Below are 18205 nucleotides of genomic sequence, written 5' to 3' on the forward strand. Positions count from 1 at the left end.
GCCTGCCGGTTTGGTGGGGCCGGTGGAGAGTGCCCTCATCGCTCCCGACAGCGGCGGCACCTCCGCCCCGCGGATCGGTGGCCGCAGTTGGCCGTACCGACTCCGATCTACTCCGGCCGGTTCACCTCCGAGTTATCATCAGCGGGTGGGGGAGGACTTTGACCCCGCTGCAGCCCTCACAGAGCCACAGCAGAGGCGGGCGGGGCTAGGCAGGAGCTGCCGGTCCCAGCTACCCCGTGGGCCCCGGTGCGGCTCCGGGGAGCGGCCACGTGGTGCCGCCCGGGCGGAACAAACCTCCCCAACCATAGAGCCTGCCGGCCGCTGCGCGCCAGAGCGGCACTACGGCGCAAGCGCGTTGGCTGCTGAGTGCGGAGGTCCCACCCCCAAGCCGGCGTCGACCTATAAGAAGGGGGCGGTTGACGTCAGCGTTCTCTTCCGCCCGCTCTGCGCTCGCCAGCGAGACAGGGCTGTCGCCGCCGCCATTACTGTACCCCCCCCGCCCCGGAGAATCCGCCGCCATCCGCCACCATGGTGAGATCCCGCGCCCTGCCGCCGCCCCGGGGCGCCTAGCGGGCAGCGCGCTCGCAGTGTCAGTGGGGATGAAAGGCTTAGGAGAGCCCGCGGTAACAGCGGCCTCTGGTACCGGGCTGGGCCGCTGCTGAGGGGAGAGGGGTGGGGCTGGAAAGCAGGCCGGGAGGAGGGGACAGGTCCTGGGGGTGACTCTAGGCCCCGTGGCCTTGGGGTCTGTGCTCCGCTGGTGGCGGTCCGATGGGGTCCAGCGGCGCCGCGCTCGCTCTGCGGGGAGGGGGAGCGGCGGTGATGTGGCACCGAGGCGGCGTTGACGCTGCGGCCAGGCCTTTGCAGCCGCCTTATGTAACGCTGCGGCCCAGGTGGGGGCAATCGCACCGGAGCACTGTGCTGTCAGCTCCCCGCCGCGGAGCAGCGAGCGAAGGAGAGCTCGGTGTTGGCGGGGAGGGGTGCTGTTCGGTTTCAGGAGGGGGCTGCCGCAAGGAAGCGTTGGCGCTGCCGCAGTTCCTAGGACGCTGAGGCGAAAGGAGCACACTGGGCACTTGTGCTTCGGGTCCAGACCCTTCTGCTTGTCCCGTTGCTGCCTTTGCCTTGGGTTGTTCGGTAGCACAGGTAGAACCGGTGCCGCTGTGGCCATGGCAGATATCTGTGGCGTTGCTTGTGCTCCTTTGAATTGCCGAAAGCATTCCTACATGCCCTCTGGTTTTTCTCCTTCCCTCTCCTACTTCTTTCAATATTCAAGGTGAACTTCACAGTAGACCAGATACGGGCCATCATGGACAAAAAGGCCAACATCAGAAACATGTCTGTGATTGCCCATGTGGATCATGGCAAATCGACCTTGACTGATTCTCTGGTGTGCAAAGCTGGGATCATTGCCTCTGCCCGTGCCGGCGAGACCCGCTTCACTGACACCAGGAAGGATGAGCAGGAACGGTGCATCACCATCAAATCAACGTGAGTGTCCCCTCCAGGCACCACCTGAGCGTGGGCTGAGCTGGGGGGGGGGCTTTGAGTCCTCTGAGGCTTTGATGGTGAGATGAAAGAAGACAGCATCAGGATTTTTCTAGTCTAGTTCAGAGGCTCATCTTGTACTCCTGGGGATTTGTTTAATGAAAGAGTAGGTATTGATTGGCTTCTGGTGAATCAGCCCTGGTGAGCACTGGGAAGCAGATGTGCAGCTGAAGCTTCAGCCCTGTGTTCTAGCACTGGGGCTGTTGGATGTCTGCTGGATGCTGTGCAGAGAGGCTGTCTTGGGGGCACTTCTGGTGGCTGTGTCACCAGGGATGGTTTGAGGACCCTGAGGGGCATGAAAAGCCATCAAAAATGTGTTTGGGTCTGGTGGGAAGAAAAGTCCTTGATTTATGGAGTCAAGAAGTGGATTCATCTTTGGGCACTCCATGGAGTTGGAAGAAGTGATGATTTTGGGAGGGTTTCAGCACAGTGCAGGGAGAGCAGATTTTTAGCCTCTTCTGGTTCTATCCCACACTGACTTCCTAGGGATGCTTTTTAGGAAGTCCTTCAGCCCAGGTGCAGCTTCACTGTGGGTTGAAAGCTGTTTCTCAGCGTGGCCAACATGCAGATAATGACTTGGATGTTTCTTATTTCAGAGCTATTTCCCTGTTTTATGAACTCTCTGAGAACGATTTGGCCTTCATCAAGCAGAGCAAGGATGGTTCTGGTTTCTTGATTAACCTGATTGACTCTCCTGGGCACGTGGACTTCTCATCTGAGGTCACTGCTGCTCTTCGTGTCACTGATGGTGCCCTGGTTGTTGTCGACTGTGTCTCTGGTAAGGTTTTCTCCTGCTGCTGCGTGCCACTGGAGCATGTTGGGTGCCTCTGGAGATGACTATAACCAATTCTGCTGTGTTTGGCAGGAGTCTGTGTGCAGACAGAGACTGTGCTGCGTCAGGCCATTGCTGAGAGGATCAAGCCTGTCCTGATGATGAACAAGATGGACAGAGCACTGCTGGAGCTGCAGCTGGAGCCAGAGGAGCTCTACCAGACCTTCCAGCGCATCGTGGAGAACGTGAACGTCATTATCTCCACCTATGGAGAAGGGGAGAGTGGCCCCATGGGAAATATCATGGTAAGTGGGAGGCTTCCAGTACTGTGTTCAAAAGATTCCCTTTTGGGAGGGAGCAGTTGTCTCCTTGGCTCTTTCTGATCTTGAGTGGAGAAGTGAGAGCAGAATGGTGAAGACATCCCTGCTACCCAGCATGTGCTGGTCCAGAGCTCTCACCAGCTTTCCTCCACAGCCTTCTGAAGGTTCTGGGTTTCAGCAGATAAAGGCTACCAATGCAGGAAACCATTTTGTCCTTTTGTCAAGGGTGTCCTTGTTTTGTAGAACATGTTTTTGCCCACGTTATGTCAGTGATGTTGGAGGCACCCATGCAGCATTCCTCCCCTTGTTCTCTCCTGAAATGGCATGGGGAGGCTGGGCTGTGCTTGCCAGGCCCTGCTCCCTGCTGCAGGTCTTCATGCCCTACTGATCCTCCCTGTGGTGGGCAGGAGCTTCACCTGCATGCAGATCTGTGCAGCTGCTGAGCTGTCCCTGTATGGAGCTGGATGAAAAAACTGCTCCAGTCCTGCAGGACAAAGCTAAAATGCTGGATGTGTGGCCAGGCTGTCCCCAGGCCTTGGTGATGGCTGCTGCCACAGAACTGCTTGAGGGTTGCTCAGGCCTCAAGCTCCGTTGTGTTATACTTTGTGTTGGGGTGGAGCAGGCTGACTGCTATAATGCTCAGTGGCTGGAGGAGCTGCTCCTCTGACCCAGTTCTGTTCCCTTGCAGATTGATCCTGTCCTGGGCACCGTGGGCTTTGGCTCTGGCCTGCATGGCTGGGCCTTCACGCTCAAGCAGTTTGCTGAAATGTACGTGGCGAAGTTTGCTGCCAAGGGCGATGCCCAGCTGAACCCATCCGAGCGTGCCAAGAAAGTAGAAGACATGATGAAGAAGCTGTGGGGAGACAGGTGAGGAGTCACAGCTGTTGGGTTTCATTCCAGATCAGCTCTGTGTGGCTGCAGCACTTGTAGAAGATGGGTAGGGAGAGAGGTTGTGGTTATGCTGCTTATGGACCCGTCTCGGTGACTTGGGTCATGTGCTGGCACAAGAACCACACTTCCCATGAGATTCTGGCAGAATAGGAAACACAGGGAGATGGAGGAGATGGTGAGTTGGCAGCAGGAGTTGAGTGTGTTTTGGTGATCTCTGGAAGCCTGGGAGTGGTGGGGGCAAAGGTGTGAAGATGGTTCCTGTCGGCAGCTCATTCCTTTGGCCTGAGCTGGCAGGACAAGCCACACTGAACTGAGCTGAATTCAGCAGCTGAACTGAGCATTGATCTTTGACTTGATTCTTCCTCCAGATATTTTGATCCTGCTACTGGCAAGTTCAGCAAATCTGCTACCAGCCCTGATGGAAAGAAACTGCCCAGGACTTTCTGCCAGCTCATCCTTGACCCCATCTTCAAGGTGAGTCCCTGTGTGTCCAGCCCTTGCTGGTGCTGCATGCTCTGGTTCAGTGTGTGATGATGGAAAATTTCTTCACTTTGACCTGACTTTTTTGATTGAAGAAATTTCAGTATCTGACACATCTCATTCCTTCATGGAGGTGGGGAAGGTGGTAGTGGGTCTTGTGGAGGCAGGTCTGTCTGAGCTCTGCGTGGAGTCAAGATGGGTGATGAGCAAGAACAGATGCTCTTCAGAGACACTCATGCTGCTGCTTCAAACTAGGTCACTGAAATGTTCATGGCTGCTGCTGTTGTTGCAGGTTTTTGATGCAATCATGAACTTCAGGAAGGAGGAGGCAGCTAAACTGATTGAGAAACTGGACATCAAGCTTGACAGTGAAGATAAGGACAAGGAGGGCAAACCCCTGCTGAAGGTGAGCTGGGTCTTCAGGGTCTGTGGGGATGAGATGAGTACAGCTGTGCTGCACCAGCTGTAAACTTAGTGAGCAACTACAAGCCCTGCTTGGTTAGGGTGGAGCTGGTGGAAGCTGTCTGTCATGAGCAGTTTGCCCAGGTCTGACTGCTCTGCTCTCTGCTCAGGCTGTGATGAGGCGGTGGCTGCCTGCTGGAGATGCCCTGCTGCAGATGATCACCATCCACCTGCCCTCTCCTGTCACAGCCCAGAAGTACCGCTGTGAGCTGCTCTACGAGGGACCTCCTGATGATGAGGCTGCCATAGGTATGACCAGCTGCCAGCTGCTCCAGTATGGATCAAGCTTTCCTGGTGTCACTAAATGCCAGTATGATGGGGTTGGAAAAAGATCTTTAGAGATCATCCAGGACATGGCCAAGGCTCAGGCTGATCCCATGCTCAGTTAGAACCTATCTCAGTGACAACTCTCCAGGTTGGCCAGCTTTCTGGACAAACCAACAGGCTGGGACAAGAGTGGGTCTAGGTCTTGTGTTGGGACTGGGGGGACAGAGAACATAAACCTAATGGTGCTGAGTGGAATTGATACCTCTTCCTCCTCCCAGGTATCAAGAACTGTGACCCCAAAGGGCCCCTCATGATGTACATCTCCAAAATGGTGCCAACCTCTGACAAGGGACGTTTCTATGCTTTTGGACGTGTCTTCTCTGGTCTGGTCTCCACTGGCTTGAAAGTCAGAATCATGGGACCAAACTACACCCCTGGCAAGAAGGAGGATCTGTACCTGAAGCCAATTCAAAGGTCAGTCCTGGCTGGGTTATGCTCTGTGGTTCAGGTTTGTGGTCTTGCTAATACCTGGGGTCTCTCTTCATCATCGTGGCCCTTGGCCATGGACTTCCAAGTCTGCTGCTGAGCTCCAGGATGCTGCTGGGTGGGATGTCCTCCTTCAAACTTCATTAAACCCAACTTCCTCTTCCTCCAGGACCATTCTCATGATGGGCCGCTATGTTGAACCCATTGAGGACGTGCCTTGTGGAAACATTGTTGGTCTGGTTGGTGTTGACCAGTTCCTGGTGAAGACTGGAACCATCACCACCTTTGAGCACGCTCACAACATGAGGGTCATGAAGTTCAGTGTCAGCCCTGTGGTGCGTGTGGCTGTGGAAGCCAAGAACCCAGCCGACCTGCCCAAGCTGGTGGAGGGGCTCAAACGTCTTGCCAAGTCTGACCCCATGGTGCAGGTGAGTGTCCAAAACGGTCCTGGGGATAGGGGAGGTCCTGGTCCTGCTGATGCAGGGGGCTTTAGGGTTGTACTGGGAGTGCTGGTAGAACAGTCTTGGGCTGAGTGTTGGTCCCAGCCCTTCCAGAGGGGGAGGGAATGCTGTGTTCCACCTGGTGTTGGTGCTGAGTCATCCCCAGATGAGTGGAAGGAGCGTCTAAAAGTAGCTCCATGAGTCAAAGACAAAAGTCAGAGCCAGTTGGTGGTGCTTGATGTGCGAAAGCCTCTGTTGCATTGCAGTCCAAAGCCTCACCTGCCATGTCCGTGGTCTTTCCAGTGCATCATTGAGGAGTCTGGGGAGCACATCATTGCTGGTGCTGGGGAGCTGCACTTGGAGATCTGCCTGAAGGACCTGGAGGAGGACCACGCCTGCATTCCCATTAAGGTAGAGGGGCTGCAGCAGCAAAGCTGGTGGGATCTGGTGAGCTGTGGTGGGGTTGTTGGCTCACTGCTCTTCTCTGCTGCCTGTCACCACAGAAATCTGATCCTGTCGTGTCCTATCGTGAGACAGTCAGCGAGGAGTCCAACGTGATGTGCCTTTCCAAGTCCCCCAACAAACACAACAGGCTCTACATGAAGGCCCGGCCCTTCCCAGACGGCTTGGCCGAGGACATCGACAAGGGGGAGGTCTCTGCCCGCCAGGAGCTGAAGCAGCGAGCTCGTTACCTGGCCGAGAAGTACGAGTGGGATGTGACTGAAGCCAGGAAGATCTGGTGCTTTGGTCCCGATGGCACCGGTCCCAACATCCTCACCGACATCACCAAGGGCGTGCAGTACCTCAATGAGATCAAGGACAGCGTGGTGGCTGGCTTCCAGTGGGCGACAAAGGAGGTGGGGACAGCACTGGGGGTGGCAGAGAGCTGCTGCTGCTCTGTCTTCCCAAAGAAACCTTGGGAAAACTCTCAGGATGTGACATGGTTATGGCACAGGAGAATCTTTGGGCATTGAAGGGTCCTCTGAGCCTCACCAATGATCCGGCCTTTACTTGTTAATGTGTTGAACTAGGCAGGAGATGACTCCAAAGAGCAGTTGACAGACTGAGAGTAGCAGCAGGAGAGTTTTCTTCCCTCTTCAGTTTAAGTTAGTTTCAGAAAGCGATCCCACCATGCCAGCTACTCTTTTTTGATCCCAATAATGTGAAAAAACTTCATTTCCTGCCATCCACTTGGGAAGCAGCATCATAAATGTGTGTCAGCACCAATGCTTACATGAACCCTGGAGCTGTTGCTGCTCTAAATGGTTTCTGGGCCTGAAGCTGCCTTGGTGGTGGCTCAGGAGCAGCAGCTGGGTCTTGGGCTAGGATGATCACTTGCCAAGTGGCTTCTTGGTGTGCCTGGTGGGACCTTTGTCCTTCATGCTCTAGGATCTGCTTCCAAGGCCTTTGCCATGGGACTGGAGCCTTTCTGGGTAGGGAGCAGCCACTGGCTGCAGCGTGGTGTTTGACCTCCTGCTCTGCTTTCCCAGGGAGTGCTGTGCGAGGAGAACATGCGCGCGGTGCGCTTCGACGTGCATGACGTCACCCTGCACGCCGATGCCATCCACCGTGGCGGTGGACAGATCATCCCCACAGCCAGGAGATGCCTCTACGCCTGCGTGCTCACCGCTCAGCCCCGGCTCATGGAGCCCATCTACCTGGTGGAGATCCAGGTGAGAAACATCTGCTCGGCCCAGAAGTTCCTGGGCAAAGAAAATGGTTGTGGCTGCAGTCCTGATCCCTCTTCTCTCTCTTTCAGTGTCCAGAGCAGGTGGTGGGTGGCATCTATGGTGTGCTGAACAGGAAGCGTGGCCACGTGTTTGAGGAGACCCAGGTGGCTGGCACCCCCATGTTTGTGGTCAAGGCCTACCTGCCTGTCAACGAGTCCTTTGGTGAGTGTGCTGGGCCTGGGCTGCAGCAGCTCCTGGAGCCTGAGCCCAGCCCTGGGGAGGGAGCTGGTCTTGCTGGCCAACTGTCTGATTGCCGTGATTGTAGAACCACTGAAGTTGGGAAAGACTCTTAAGATCCAACTGGTAACCCACCACTAAACCATGTCCCTCAGCACCACACCTCTGTAGCTTTGAAGCCCCTCCAGGGATGAGGATTCCACTGCCCTGTTCTAGGCCTTGGCAACTCTTTTGGGGAAGAACTTGTTCCTCTTGTCCAACCTAAACCTCCCCTGGTGCAACTTGAGACCATTTCCTCTTTCTTCTTTGATAGAAGGGATCATCTCAGAATGGTTTAGGTTGGAAGGGACCTTTCAAAGCTCATCTAGTCAAATCTCTGCAGACAGCAGGGACATCTGCAACTAGAGAGGTTGCTCAACCCCAATCTGACCTGGAATGGTTCCAGGGCTTGGGGCATCTCCCGCCTCTCTGAACAACCTAGGCCAGGGTCTCATCACCATCAGCATAAAATCTTCCTCTTTCAGTTTCAAACCATCCCCTCTTGTCACAACAGGCCCTGCTCAAAAGTTTATCCCCAGCTTTCTGAAAGGCCACCAGAAGGTATTTTGGGCCTTGTCTGCCACACAGTGGTACAAAAAGCAATTTTTCCATAGAGTCAAAACAAATCTCTCATGGCACTGAAGACTCAAAGACTGACCAAAGGCAACTCACCAAGGGAGGATTAGCCTCCATCTCCCGCAGCCTTCTCCCATCATCTTTCATGGCATCTCCAAGTTGGACTCCTCTGTTCTAGGTGACAACTTGGGATTGTTCTTCCTCCTCATTCCCATCTCCTCTTCCTCACAGGTTTCACAGCAGATCTGAGGTCCAACACAGGTGGTCAGGCCTTCCCCCAGTGCGTCTTTGACCACTGGCAGATCCTGCCTGGAGATCCCTTTGACAGCGCCAGCCGACCCTGCCAGGTGGTGGCTGAGACCCGCAAGCGTAAAGGCCTCAAAGAAGGAATCCCTGCCCTGGACAACTTCCTGGACAAACTCTAATCAATCTCGTTGGACTCTTTAGGGGGGGAGAAAGAGAGGGGAGTGTGTGAAGAAACAAAATCAAATTAATTAGTGCTGATGCCCGTGCCAGGGGCTAGGCGCCTGTGACCATCTCTGCATCGGTAATTGGTTTCATAGCGATTCGAAGACTTTAAAATGAGGAAAGAGAATACCCCAGAAAAACAAAGCCTTATAGGTTTTCTGTGTTGCACATGACTCATCTTTGCCATTGTAACTAAAACATTTCCACTAGATTTGCCCAATTCTGTATTTATTTGACTCGGAGGAGGGGAGAAAAAAAAAAGGGTTTGAGGGGGAGGTCCTCCCTCACAAAATGGGGAGGGGGGGGGCAGGTAAAATCGCTTCAAACTGAGGTAAAAAGGGCAGGGTTCCCTGCTCTACGGTGTGACTGTCGTGCCCATCGCCGCCTGTATTAGTGCCACTGGAATTAATAAAACTCGAATAATGGTGAAATTTAGCTCTTTTGGGGGTGTTTTTACGCGAAGGGGCGGGAGGCGCTGTGAGGTGGGGGGGAGCTACGGCAGCGCGCCCAGCCCCACGCCGGAGCCTCTGACCCGCCTTTAGGCGGCTGGGCGGGACCGTGTGGGTGGAGCCAATCATGGCGGACCTACCTCTGGGTGGAGCCAATCGCGGTTGAGCCGAAGCTGGGTGGAGCCAATGGCGGAGCTCGGTGGGCGGAGCCGGCAGCAGTGCTGGAATGCGGCGGTGGCGGCGACGCGGGCGGCTGCGGCCCAGGTGGGGCCTGAGGGGAGAGATGTGGGAAGGGGAGTTGGTGGGGGCACGGATGGAGAGGGGAGTTTTGGGGTGAGAAAAGGGGCTTAAGAGGGGGGTTGTGAGAGGGGACAGGGGACTTTTAAGTGGGGGGAAGTGAGGAAGGGGTGAGGCCTGCGGGAGTAGGGAGGAGATGGGGTAGGAAGGGGAGGAGGGTATCTGGAGGGCTGTGAAATTGGGGTTTGAGGGGCTGCGGGGGTTGGGGTGGGGTATGGTGGCCGTAAGGGATTGGGGGGCTTGGGAAACTGGGGGTTGTGGGGTAGGGTGGGGATGGGGAGGATTCAAATGGGAGGGCTGTGGGGTTTTGGGGTGCAATGGGTGGGGGGTCTGTGTGTAGGGTTTGTGTGATAGGGAGAGGCTGTGGGGGATTGGAGAACCTATGGGGGTGGAGGTTTTGGGGGCAAAGAGAGGATAACACAGTTTAGGATGTGGGGGCTGTGGGGCAGGAAAGAGCTATGGGGGACGGATGGGGCTCTGGACCAGGGGTTATGAGGCAGGGGGAGCTGTGGGGACTCAGGATAGGGAGGTGTGGGAGCTGTGAGGCAGGGAGTGACAGTGGGGAATTGGGGGGCTATGGGAACAGTGCTGGGTAGGGCCAGAGTGAGGGTAATGAGGTGCCACTGGCTGTGCTGGGGGGTTCCTCAGCTACAGGTGTGTGTCTCTGGCTGTTGTGACAGAGACCATGTGGCTCACAGCCATGGTGCCCACACAGCCATGGCCTCTGTTCCCTCTTCTCTCCCCCCAGGACATCCCTGTAGGGCTGGGCTGAGCAGGGGATTCCCACAGGCTTTGGAGCATGATGAAACCGGGGGGGACATCCTTGGGATGGATCTATGGCTTAGCATGGGGCTGCACTGCTGGGGGAGAGCAAACTGAGGGGCAGGGTCCTGCCACAATAGATCTGTTGCTGGTGGTGTGGTGCTGCTGGAGCATAACCCCCCTTTTCCTGGTGCTGCAGGTGCTGATCTCCAGCTGCTCCCCAGTACTGTCCTCCTCCACTCACAGGGTCAGCTTTGGCTCCCTGGGGGCCCTGCAGCCATGTCCACCTTCCGGCAGGAGAGCGTGGAGGACTTCTATGAGATGGGTGAAGAGCTGGGCAGGTGAGTGACATCCTCCCATGTTCTGGGATGGGAGGTGGGGGTTCCATGGCTGCACCCCCTGCACAAGCACCAGGCTGGGATCTTCACCCTGCTAGTGCTATACACTTGTGCTATCCCCATACTGGTGACACCCCCAGTGCCACCTGCAAGCTGGGGGCTGTGCTGGGAGCCAGGCACCTCTGGCAGCTTGATGTTAAACCAAAAAGATGCACATCAGCACTCAACTCTCTTCCATCTGGGCATTCCCAGCAGCTCCCTGCAGAGCTCCCAGCCCCTCTGGGTTCGGCCAGGGCTGCTGGGCCTCTGCTGGCAGCTTCCGGCCCTGCTCTGCGCCTGCGGGACCCATCTGGGGTGAATCACTGCATGCAGATGGGGTTTGATCATCGGGAGGCCAAGGCGGGGTGTGTGGGCTGGGTTTGAATCCTCCAGCACTGCCTCAGCCATGCCGTGGTCTGCCCGGGCCCAGGGCTCCCCTGGGGAGGTCCTTGGGGAAAATGCTTGCACCGCAGAAATGTTCTGGGTGGGTTTAGGGTTTGCTTCTAAAAGGGGGAGTGAGCTTCCAGGGGCCTCCTTTAGGGGCTGCAGTGGAGCTGTAGTCCAGTGTGAGCTGTGGGGAGAGGTTCCACCTGGGCAAGACTGGTCTGTGCCCCAGGGGGGGCTGTGAGTGGCCCTGGCCACGACCCAGCGCCGTGCCTCTTGGGTCCTGCGTGCGCGCTGACGGAGGCCGGTGGCCGGGCCACACGTCACTGCCTGCCACAGCCATGACCAATGGCCAGGCCAGCCAGCAGGGGAGGGAGCAGCCCGGGGGTGTGGGATGGATCCGCCCTCGGCAGGAAGGTGTCGAGGGGCCTTGGGCATCCTGTGGCTGTGTGGGGCTTGGCGTCAGGGTCCTGCCATAGCAGCGGTGCCAGTGTGAGCGGGACCCAGCTCCTCAAAGCACTCATTGGTGCCCTGAGCTCTGCCTCCCCCCAAGCCTCTGATTCCCAAGTGTAGTTTGAGCTGCTGCTTGATCTAATTCCAGGCATTTCTCCCGATCCCGCTGGTTTCCCGTTGGATATTCATGGCATCCTAGAGCCACTGGGCTCTTGGAATAACCCTGGGGGCTTCTGGCTTGAACTAGGGGCTGATGGGCACCTCCCAGCCACCCTGGATGGTCCCAACAGCACTCAAGCAGCCCAGGGAGAGGCTGCTGCATCCCTGGGAAGAATTTCCTTCCTCCACCCCATGTTTGCACACCTGCACCAGGTGTGCAAATCCCAGCAACGTGCCAGGAGGACCCCAATTCCCCATAGACCCCAGGAAAACCTTGTGACTCTCATTCTCCTGCCAGGCTGGCACATGTGCTGCAGTAGATCCTCTCTTTGCCTCTGTAAGGGTCACAGGGCACTGGAACAGGCTCCCCACAGGACGTTGTCTCCTCTGGAGACTTTCAGGCCCTGCCTGGATGCATTCATGTGTGACCTGTGCTGGATTCTATGGCCTTGCTCTGGCAGGGGGATTGGACTGGGAGATGCTGGTCTTCCAGCATCTGAAGGGGGACTACAAGGAAGTGGGTGAGGGACATTTAAGGGTGTCAGATAATGATAGGACTAGGGGGAATGGAACAAAGCTAGAAATGGGTAGATTCAGATTGGATGTTAGGAAGAAGCTCTGCCCCATGAGGGTGGTGAGAGACTGGCAGAGGTTGCTCAGGGAGGTGGTGGAAGCCTCATGCCTGGAGGTGTTTGCAGCCAGGCTGGCTGTGGCTGTGAGCAACCTGCTGCGGTGTGAGGTGTCCCTGCCCATGGCAGGGGGTTGGAACCGGCTGAGCCTTGGGGTCCCTTCCAGCCCTGAGAGTTCTGTGATTCCACGATCTCCAGGGCTCCCTTGCACCCCTAACGCGCTGTGCTCCTGCTCCCGCAGCGGGCAGTTCGCCATCGTGCGGAAGTGCCGGGAGCGGAAGACAGGCCTGGAGTACGCGGCCAAGTTCATCAAGAAGCGGCGCCTGTCGTCCAGCCGCCGCGGCGTCAGCCGCGAGGAGATCGAGCGGGAGGTGGACATCCTGCGGGAGATCCAGCACCCCAACATCATCACCCTGCACGACATCTTCGAGAACAAGACGGACGTGGTGCTGATCCTGGAGCTGGTCTCGGGCGGGGAGCTCTTCGACTTCCTGGCTGAGAAGGAGTCGCTGACGGAGGAGGAGGCCACCCAGTTCCTCAAGCAGATCCTGGACGGGGTGCACTACCTGCACTCCAAGCGCATCGCCCACTTCGACTTGAAGGTGAGGGAGGGATTGAGACGGGAGACGAGGAAGACAGTCTTGACAGTGAGGGTGGGGAGATACTGGAACAGGCTGCCCAGGGAGGCTGTGGCTGCCTCCTCCCTGGGGGTGTTCAAGGTCAGGTTGGATGAGGCCTTGAGCAGCCTGGGCTGGTGGGAGGTGTCCCTGCCCATGGCAGGGGGGTTGCAGCTGGATGATCTTTAAGGTCCCTTTTAAATCCAGTCTGTGAGTAAAACAGTTGGGTATGGGTTGGCCCTGCTGGCAGCAAAATACTTCAAGGAATTACAACAGGTTAGACTTCTAAAACTTCCAAGAGGAGGTGACCGAGATCTGGGCTCTATCCCTGCTTGAGGCATGTGTTTTCTCATCTGGGGAGACGAGGGCAGGGGCAAGCATGTGGGGTCACCACCATCTCCTGTCCTCCCACAGCCAGAGAACATCATGCTGCTGGACAAGAACGTGCCAAACCCTCGCATCAAGCTCATCGACTTCGGGATCGCCCACAAGATTGAAGCAGGGAATGAATTCAAGAACATATTTGGGACCCCAGAGTTTGTAGGTGAGAGCCTGTGGGGCTCCTCTGGGCTCTGAGAGCTTTGGAGAGATTCTCAGCACCCTGGTGCTGCAGGCTGGGCAGCTGGGGGATGTAGCCATGGGGACAGGCTGCTTTTCCCCAGAACAAACATTTTTTTCTTCCCTCTTTCCTTCTGAAGCCCCAGAAATTGTCAACTACGAACCCCTGGGGCTGGAGGCTGATATGTGGTGAGTGAGTCCCTCCCTCAAACTCCTTCCGGTGGCACCAGTGGCTGGTCCCAGTGGCTGGTCCCAGTGGCACCAGTGGCTGGTCGCCTGGCTGGGCTTGCACTGCCCATCTCCCCTCGTGCTGAAAGCTCTAAGAGAGGGCACCAACAGCACTCCACAGGGCTTCAGCCTCCTCTTTCTCTTCCAGGAGCATCGGGGTCATCACTTACATCCTGTGAGTATCAGGGGGGGCTGGGGGTGACAGGCACAGCAGGGGGTGTGTGTCCCCTTCTTTTGGAGGGGTCACAGCCTGCTCTCTCTGCAGGCTGAGCGGAGCCTCTCCCTTCCTGGGGGAAACGAAGCAGGAGACCCTGACCAACATATCTGCTGTCAACTATGACTTTGATGAGGAGTACTTCAGCAACACCAGCGAGCTGGCCAAGGACTTCATCCGCCGCCTGCTCGTCAAGGACCCCAAGTGAGACACTGGGAGTGGAGCTGGGGACAGCCCCTGGAGAGGGGACACTCCCTGCTGCCCAACCCTGCATGCACAGGCGGCTCCCACCTCTCCTGCCTGTGCTTGGCTTTAGCCTTGAGGCTTTAGCACATCATCCCTGTTTATAAATCCCCTTTATCCCTCTGTTGCCTACCTGCTGCTTGTAGGATTTGGGAACCAGAGTCTCCTTACCCCTGGGGTGAATTCTGGGGTCACCCTGAAGGTGCAGCAGGGAGGGAAAGGGGTTTGGAAGGGATCGTGGGCTGGCCAGAGCACCCAGGAGCCTGGGGTGGTGCTGCATGGTCAGTCATTGATTAGGAGGTTCCTGTGGGCTCTTGTCTGTGTATTTGCTCTTGAGGGGCTGGCTGGGGCCCTTGGGAGCTGGATGTGGCCCTGCTCTGGGGCACCACCAAGTACAGTGGGTTTGTGTGGGCTCATCTGTGCTGCAAGGGTGATGTGATCTGAGCTGCTTCTCCAGGATCTGACCAGGGAAAGAGGCAGCAGAGCCTCTGCCCCTCAACTGCAGCCTTGCTGTCATTGCAGGAAGCGAATGACCATCGCCCAGAGCCTGGAGCACCCTTGGATTAAGGTGAGAAGTTAAAGAATTGGAACTTTTTGTGGTGTCCAAGAGGTTGGGGGTGAACCTCCGCTGCTCTTTCCCTCTCAGCTGGGGCTGCCTTGCTGCCAGGGGTGGGCTCTGGGTGGATGCTCAGGTCCCAGAGTGCTGGCTGTGGCCCCACGCCTGTGGCTGTGCCTCTGCTCAGGTGATCAAGAGGAGGAACGTCCGTAACGAGGACAGCTGCAAGAAGCCGGAGCGGCGCCGGCTGAAGACCACGCGCCTGAAGGAGTACACCATCAAGTCCCACTCCAGCATGCCGCCCAACAACACCTACATCAACTTCGAGCGCTTCTCCAAGGTCATGGAGGAGGTGGCTGCAGCTGAGGAGAGCCTCCGAGAGCTGGAGAGGAACAAGAAGTCCTTCCAGGAGGACATCGAGGCCCTGCTGTCCATCTACGAGGAGAAGGAGTCGTGGTACAAGGAGGAGAATGAAAGCATCAGCCAAGACCTGCGGCAGATCCGGCAGGAGCTGCAGAAGACCGAGGCCTTGAAGAAGCAGGCGCAGGAGGAGACCAGAAGCGTGGTGCAGGTGGCCAACGGCCTCAAGAGGCGTTACAGGAAGCTGGAGAACCACTACGAGGCCCTGGCCAAGCAGGTGGCCTCGGAGATGAAGTTCGTGCAGGAGCTGGTGTGGTCCATCGAGAGGGAGAAGCTGCAGAGCAGCGAGGGGGACGGCAGCATCCGCTAGCGCCGCCGCCTGCCCTCGGCCTCGGCTTGGCTTGTCCTGCCTGGAGGCGCCTTGGTGGCTCTGCCCCTTGCTCACCCGAGGAGCTGGGCCACCAACAGCCTTCTGCAGATGTGCCCAGGCTCTGCTGGGCTCTCTGGGGGCTGGTGGCTCCCTGGAGACCACCACCTCAGGGGGCTCGGGCTGTGCCGGCCTGGGATTCGGCTTCCTGCGTGCGGCTCTTGCTTGGCTTCTTGTCCCCCTGCTCCCCACCCCAGCTGCTCTCCCCATTACTGAGATGGGGCCTGGGGACCAATTCTCCCCACCCCATCCTGGGCCCTGGCTCTTGGAGCTGCTGCAGCACCCTGCCTTGAGCAGGGAGGGTCTTGGTGGGGAGACCCCTCCTCTAAACCCTGCCACACGCCAGCCATCACTGAGGACCAATTCCTGTGTGGCCCAAGGTGCCTCAGCCCCATGGGTGACCCTGGCCGCCCCCCACTCCTCCCTGGGGTGTCACAGCCCCCCCAGGCCTCGGTCCCACTGGGCACTCCCTCCTTTCAACAAAATAAACAAAATAAAGGTAAAAGTTTCCCTGCAGCTGTGGCTCCTGCTGGGGAGGGAGGGGGACAAGGACACACTGGGCGGGTGACAGCTCCTCTGCTGTGCCCCCACATGAAATTTGTGCTCTCATCCCAAAGAGGTTTCCTTAATTTTGGGGGAAAAAGGCTTTTATCCTTGCCTTATCAGCCCCAGCACTGGTGGGTGAGCTCCCTGAGGTCTTGGAGGGGCTTTAGGGATGGGTTGTAGGATGCACCAAGTCTAGGGGAGCCCCCAGCCCCTCCTGCCTTGGCCTCTGAGGGAGGTCGAGGGCTGGTCCTGAGAATTTGAGGCTCAGATAGGGCCATGGGGCCCCAGGGAAGCCCTTGGGTGTGAGGAGGGTCCCAGGGTTGCTGTGGGGTCCCGTTGCTTTTCCCCCTTTTGCAGGGCACCAGCAAGGTCCTGTTGCCATAGAAACGTGGAAAGGTTTGGCTTGGAAGGGACCTTTAAAAGTCATCGAGTCCAACCTCTCTCCCCATTTCCCATGGGAGCAGAGTGGATAAGGAATTAGCTCCAACATTCTCAGGGCCAGGAAGGGCTGATGGGCTTTGGTACCACTGGTGAGCGTGGCAGAGCAGCTGGTGGCCAGGGCTGGGGGGCTGGCGGAGGCTGGACCCTCTCCCCTCACCTCTGGCCTCCAGTGGACAAGGACAAGAGGGGACAGGGTCCTAAATCACCACCTTCTGCGGGGCACAGATGAGAACCTGGGGCTGGGTTACCACTGGGAGCCCCAGGGAGCTTTCTGGCTGCCCATGGCTGTGGTGCCAGAGCCAAGTGGAACCTGATCAGGGGAACCACCAGCCCAAGCCCAGCGGTGCCCACGGCCCCTGGGCTCTGCCAGCAGCCCATGGCAGGGACTTTGCCTCGGGCTGAGCTCCGTGCTGAGGGGATTTGCTCAATTTAGGATGTGTGTTGTCACTCCAGCTCTGCCCCCCCAGCTCCCTGGGGTCTGGGTTGGCAGCCAAGCGGGCACAGCCTGGGCGGAAGGGACGTGCCACGTGTCCCCCTCCCTGGGAGCCCTGCCTGCTGCCTGCTGACGTCCCACAGGGTGTAGGTTTCATGCCACCCCTCGGGGCATGTGGGCCTGGGGGTAATTTTAGGCTGCTCTGTTTTCCAGGCCAAGACACTTGGCATCCTGGGGTGAGGACATGACCAGCAGGCTGCTGGCAGCAGCCCAGGGCAGAGCAGGATCCGTTGCACGGCCCAGGCGTGCCGGACAGGAATCTGGTCATGGTAGGGGGCACTGAGGGCTGGCTAGAGAGGGGGCTTGGGGCCATCATCCCCCCTCCAAGCTGGGGGCTGGGAGGGGAGGCTTTGGGGTTTAGCTGGAATCCTGGGCATTTGATCTGCTGTGCTGGAGCTGCTTCATCAGCAGGGCTGGCGTGGGGAAGGATGCATGGAAATCCTATAGCCACAGCAGGGCAAAGGCCACTCAGAGCTGAGGCTCCCCAGCTGCTCCTCGTGCCACAGGTTCCTGTTTCAAAGCTCTTGGGAGTCTCCAGCCATTCACCCCAGCTGTCTCCTCCCCAGCACTACGCTGCTCCAGAGCAGGTGGGAGCAGACCTCATTTGAGGGAGTTTGAAGTTGCAGAGGTGCAATGAGTGCAGTGGGGCTGCCTGAGGGTGGTAAGACACTGGAATGGGTTAACCACAAAGGCTGTGGGTGCCTCATCCCTGGAAGTGTTTAAGACCAGGCTGGATGAGGCTTTCAGCAACCTGGTCTGGTGGGAGGTGTAAACAGCAATGAGGTGGACTCCACTCAGCCTCCTCTTCTCCAAACACCCCCAGGTCCCTCAGCTGCTCATCCCCAGCCCTGTTCTCCAGACCCTTCCCCAGCTTTGTTGCCCTCCTCTGGATCTGCTGAAGCCCCTCAATGTCCTTCTTGAAGCGAGGGCCCCAAAGCTGAGCCCAGATTCAAGGTGTGGCCTCAGCAGTGTTGAGCTCACACTGCTGGAGCTCTGCTGACACAACCACTGCAAGAACAGGAGTGGTGCTGGGAGTTGAGTGCTGCTCCCAGGAGCTTCAGGGAGGTGACAGCACTGGGATGTTGTGCCTTATTCCCCTCTTTGGAGCCAACACCCCCCTGGGGTGGGGGTTTCTATTCTCTGTGGGCAGAGAGCATCCCACTGCCTTTTTTAGGCTCTGCTCTTTGCTTCCTCAGGGCTGGCTGGAAGAGAGCACAGTGGCATTGTCCTTATATGTCCCCATGAAGGGACAAGGGTCCTGCTCTGCTTATCAGGTGAGGGCTGAACTTCTCTGCTAGCACAGGGAAAACCCTGATGGAAATGACACATCAAGTCCTGCCAGGGCTGGGGTTTGTGCCAGGG

General features: G+C 57.5%; 2 protein-coding genes and 1 non-coding gene across 3 annotated transcripts; all 3 read left to right on the plus strand.

The window, feature by feature from the left end:
* The first annotated feature begins 407 nt into the window (after nucleotides 1–407).
* On the plus strand, nucleotides 408–8897 carry EEF2 (eukaryotic translation elongation factor 2). The gene is made up of 15 exons (XM_054175036.1): nucleotides 408–531; nucleotides 1271–1485; nucleotides 2139–2320; nucleotides 2408–2619; nucleotides 3323–3501; nucleotides 3894–3999; nucleotides 4298–4411; nucleotides 4578–4716; nucleotides 5013–5208; nucleotides 5390–5648; nucleotides 5964–6071; nucleotides 6164–6517; nucleotides 7151–7333; nucleotides 7420–7552; nucleotides 8414–8897. The coding sequence occupies exons 1-15, from the start codon at nucleotides 529–531 to the stop codon at nucleotides 8605–8607; spliced, it is 2577 nt and encodes an 858-aa protein (XP_054031011.1). The 5' UTR covers nucleotides 408–528; the 3' UTR covers nucleotides 8608–8897.
* Nucleotides 4052–4118, plus strand: LOC128898794 (small nucleolar RNA SNORD37). The gene has a single exon (XR_008462977.1). It is a non-coding gene; the product is annotated as a small nucleolar RNA SNORD37 (small nucleolar RNA).
* A 385-nt stretch (nucleotides 8898–9282) lies between the features above and the next one.
* DAPK3 (death associated protein kinase 3) lies at nucleotides 9283–15581 on the plus strand. The gene is made up of 9 exons (XM_054175305.1): nucleotides 9283–9363; nucleotides 10358–10499; nucleotides 12402–12762; nucleotides 13192–13321; nucleotides 13476–13524; nucleotides 13712–13738; nucleotides 13829–13981; nucleotides 14543–14588; nucleotides 14764–15581. The coding sequence occupies exons 2-9, from the start codon at nucleotides 10438–10440 to the stop codon at nucleotides 15304–15306; spliced, it is 1371 nt and encodes a 456-aa protein (XP_054031280.1). The 5' UTR covers nucleotides 9283–9363; nucleotides 10358–10437; the 3' UTR covers nucleotides 15307–15581.
* The last annotated feature ends 2624 nt before the right edge of the window (nucleotides 15582–18205 follow it).

The sequence above is a fragment of the Dryobates pubescens genome, chromosome 31 (genome assembly GCF_014839835.1).
Source record: "Dryobates pubescens isolate bDryPub1 chromosome 31, bDryPub1.pri, whole genome shotgun sequence".
NCBI classification, from domain to species: domain Eukaryota; kingdom Metazoa; phylum Chordata; class Aves; order Piciformes; family Picidae; genus Dryobates; species Dryobates pubescens.